The sequence below is a fragment of the Hippocampus comes genome, unplaced genomic scaffold (genome assembly GCF_001891065.2).
Source record: "Hippocampus comes isolate QL1 unplaced genomic scaffold, H_comes_QL1_v1.1 scaffold437, whole genome shotgun sequence".
Taxonomy (NCBI): Eukaryota; Metazoa; Chordata; class Actinopteri; order Syngnathiformes; family Syngnathidae; genus Hippocampus; species Hippocampus comes.
The window spans coordinates 80,211-80,864 of NW_017805699.1; the positions used below are offsets into that span (position 1 = coordinate 80,211).

Consider the following 654-nt stretch of genomic DNA (forward strand, 5'->3'; position numbering starts at 1 on the left):
TTGGGGGCGGGGGCCCCCCCCCCCCCCCAAAAAAAAAGAGAGTGAGAGAGGACCTCAAATGCCTCCTTAAAACAGCGGGGCCTCATACGGAGCTCAAACAGGAAATTCCAGCCAGTGGGGGCAGGGGGGAGACATTGGGAACCGCCAAGAGGATCTGATAAAGACGCTTTATTGGAACATTAGCATCACTTTGTGTGCGTGTTTGTCTTATTCCGTGCAGCGGAAGCCGGCTTGTTTGGATGAGGTACATTATTTACAGCGGGCCTTCTCCGCCGGGGCCTGAAAATAGCAATACAATGTTGACATGACTATTAATAGTGCTACGCTAGGCCTGTGTCAATGTGCTTTTGTGTGCAGAGAGATGTATTACATAACGCCTCGGAGGGATTTGGCACCCATGTGCACACTCTGTATATGCACTCGTGCAGGAAACATACCGATGGCTGGCAAACTCTCTTTAGACTTATTCCTTGTTTTTTTTTTAAACCTCATTTACTGTCCTCCCCTCTATAAATACTTCAGTGAAAGTGTCAGTACCTGCCAGGATGATGTGTATTTATTGATAAGACATTCGTAATTTGACTTACCCGCACCCCTTTAGGCCCCAATGGTCCTATTGGCCCAGGTAAACCCTGAAAACAACAGTTTTTTTTT

The 654-nt window shown here is 47.2% G+C and overlaps 1 protein-coding gene across 1 annotated transcript in view; it reads right to left on the bottom strand.

The window, feature by feature from the left end:
- LOC109523439 (collagen alpha-1(XXVII) chain B-like) overlaps positions 1-654 on the bottom strand; it is a 69,991-nt gene that overhangs the window by 38,285 nt on the left and 31,052 nt on the right. Inside the window, exon 10 of the mRNA XM_019882605.1 lies at positions 588-632. Coding sequence (XP_019738164.1) covers positions 588-632 — 45 coding nt within the window. The remainder of the gene's footprint in view (positions 1-587; positions 633-654) is intronic.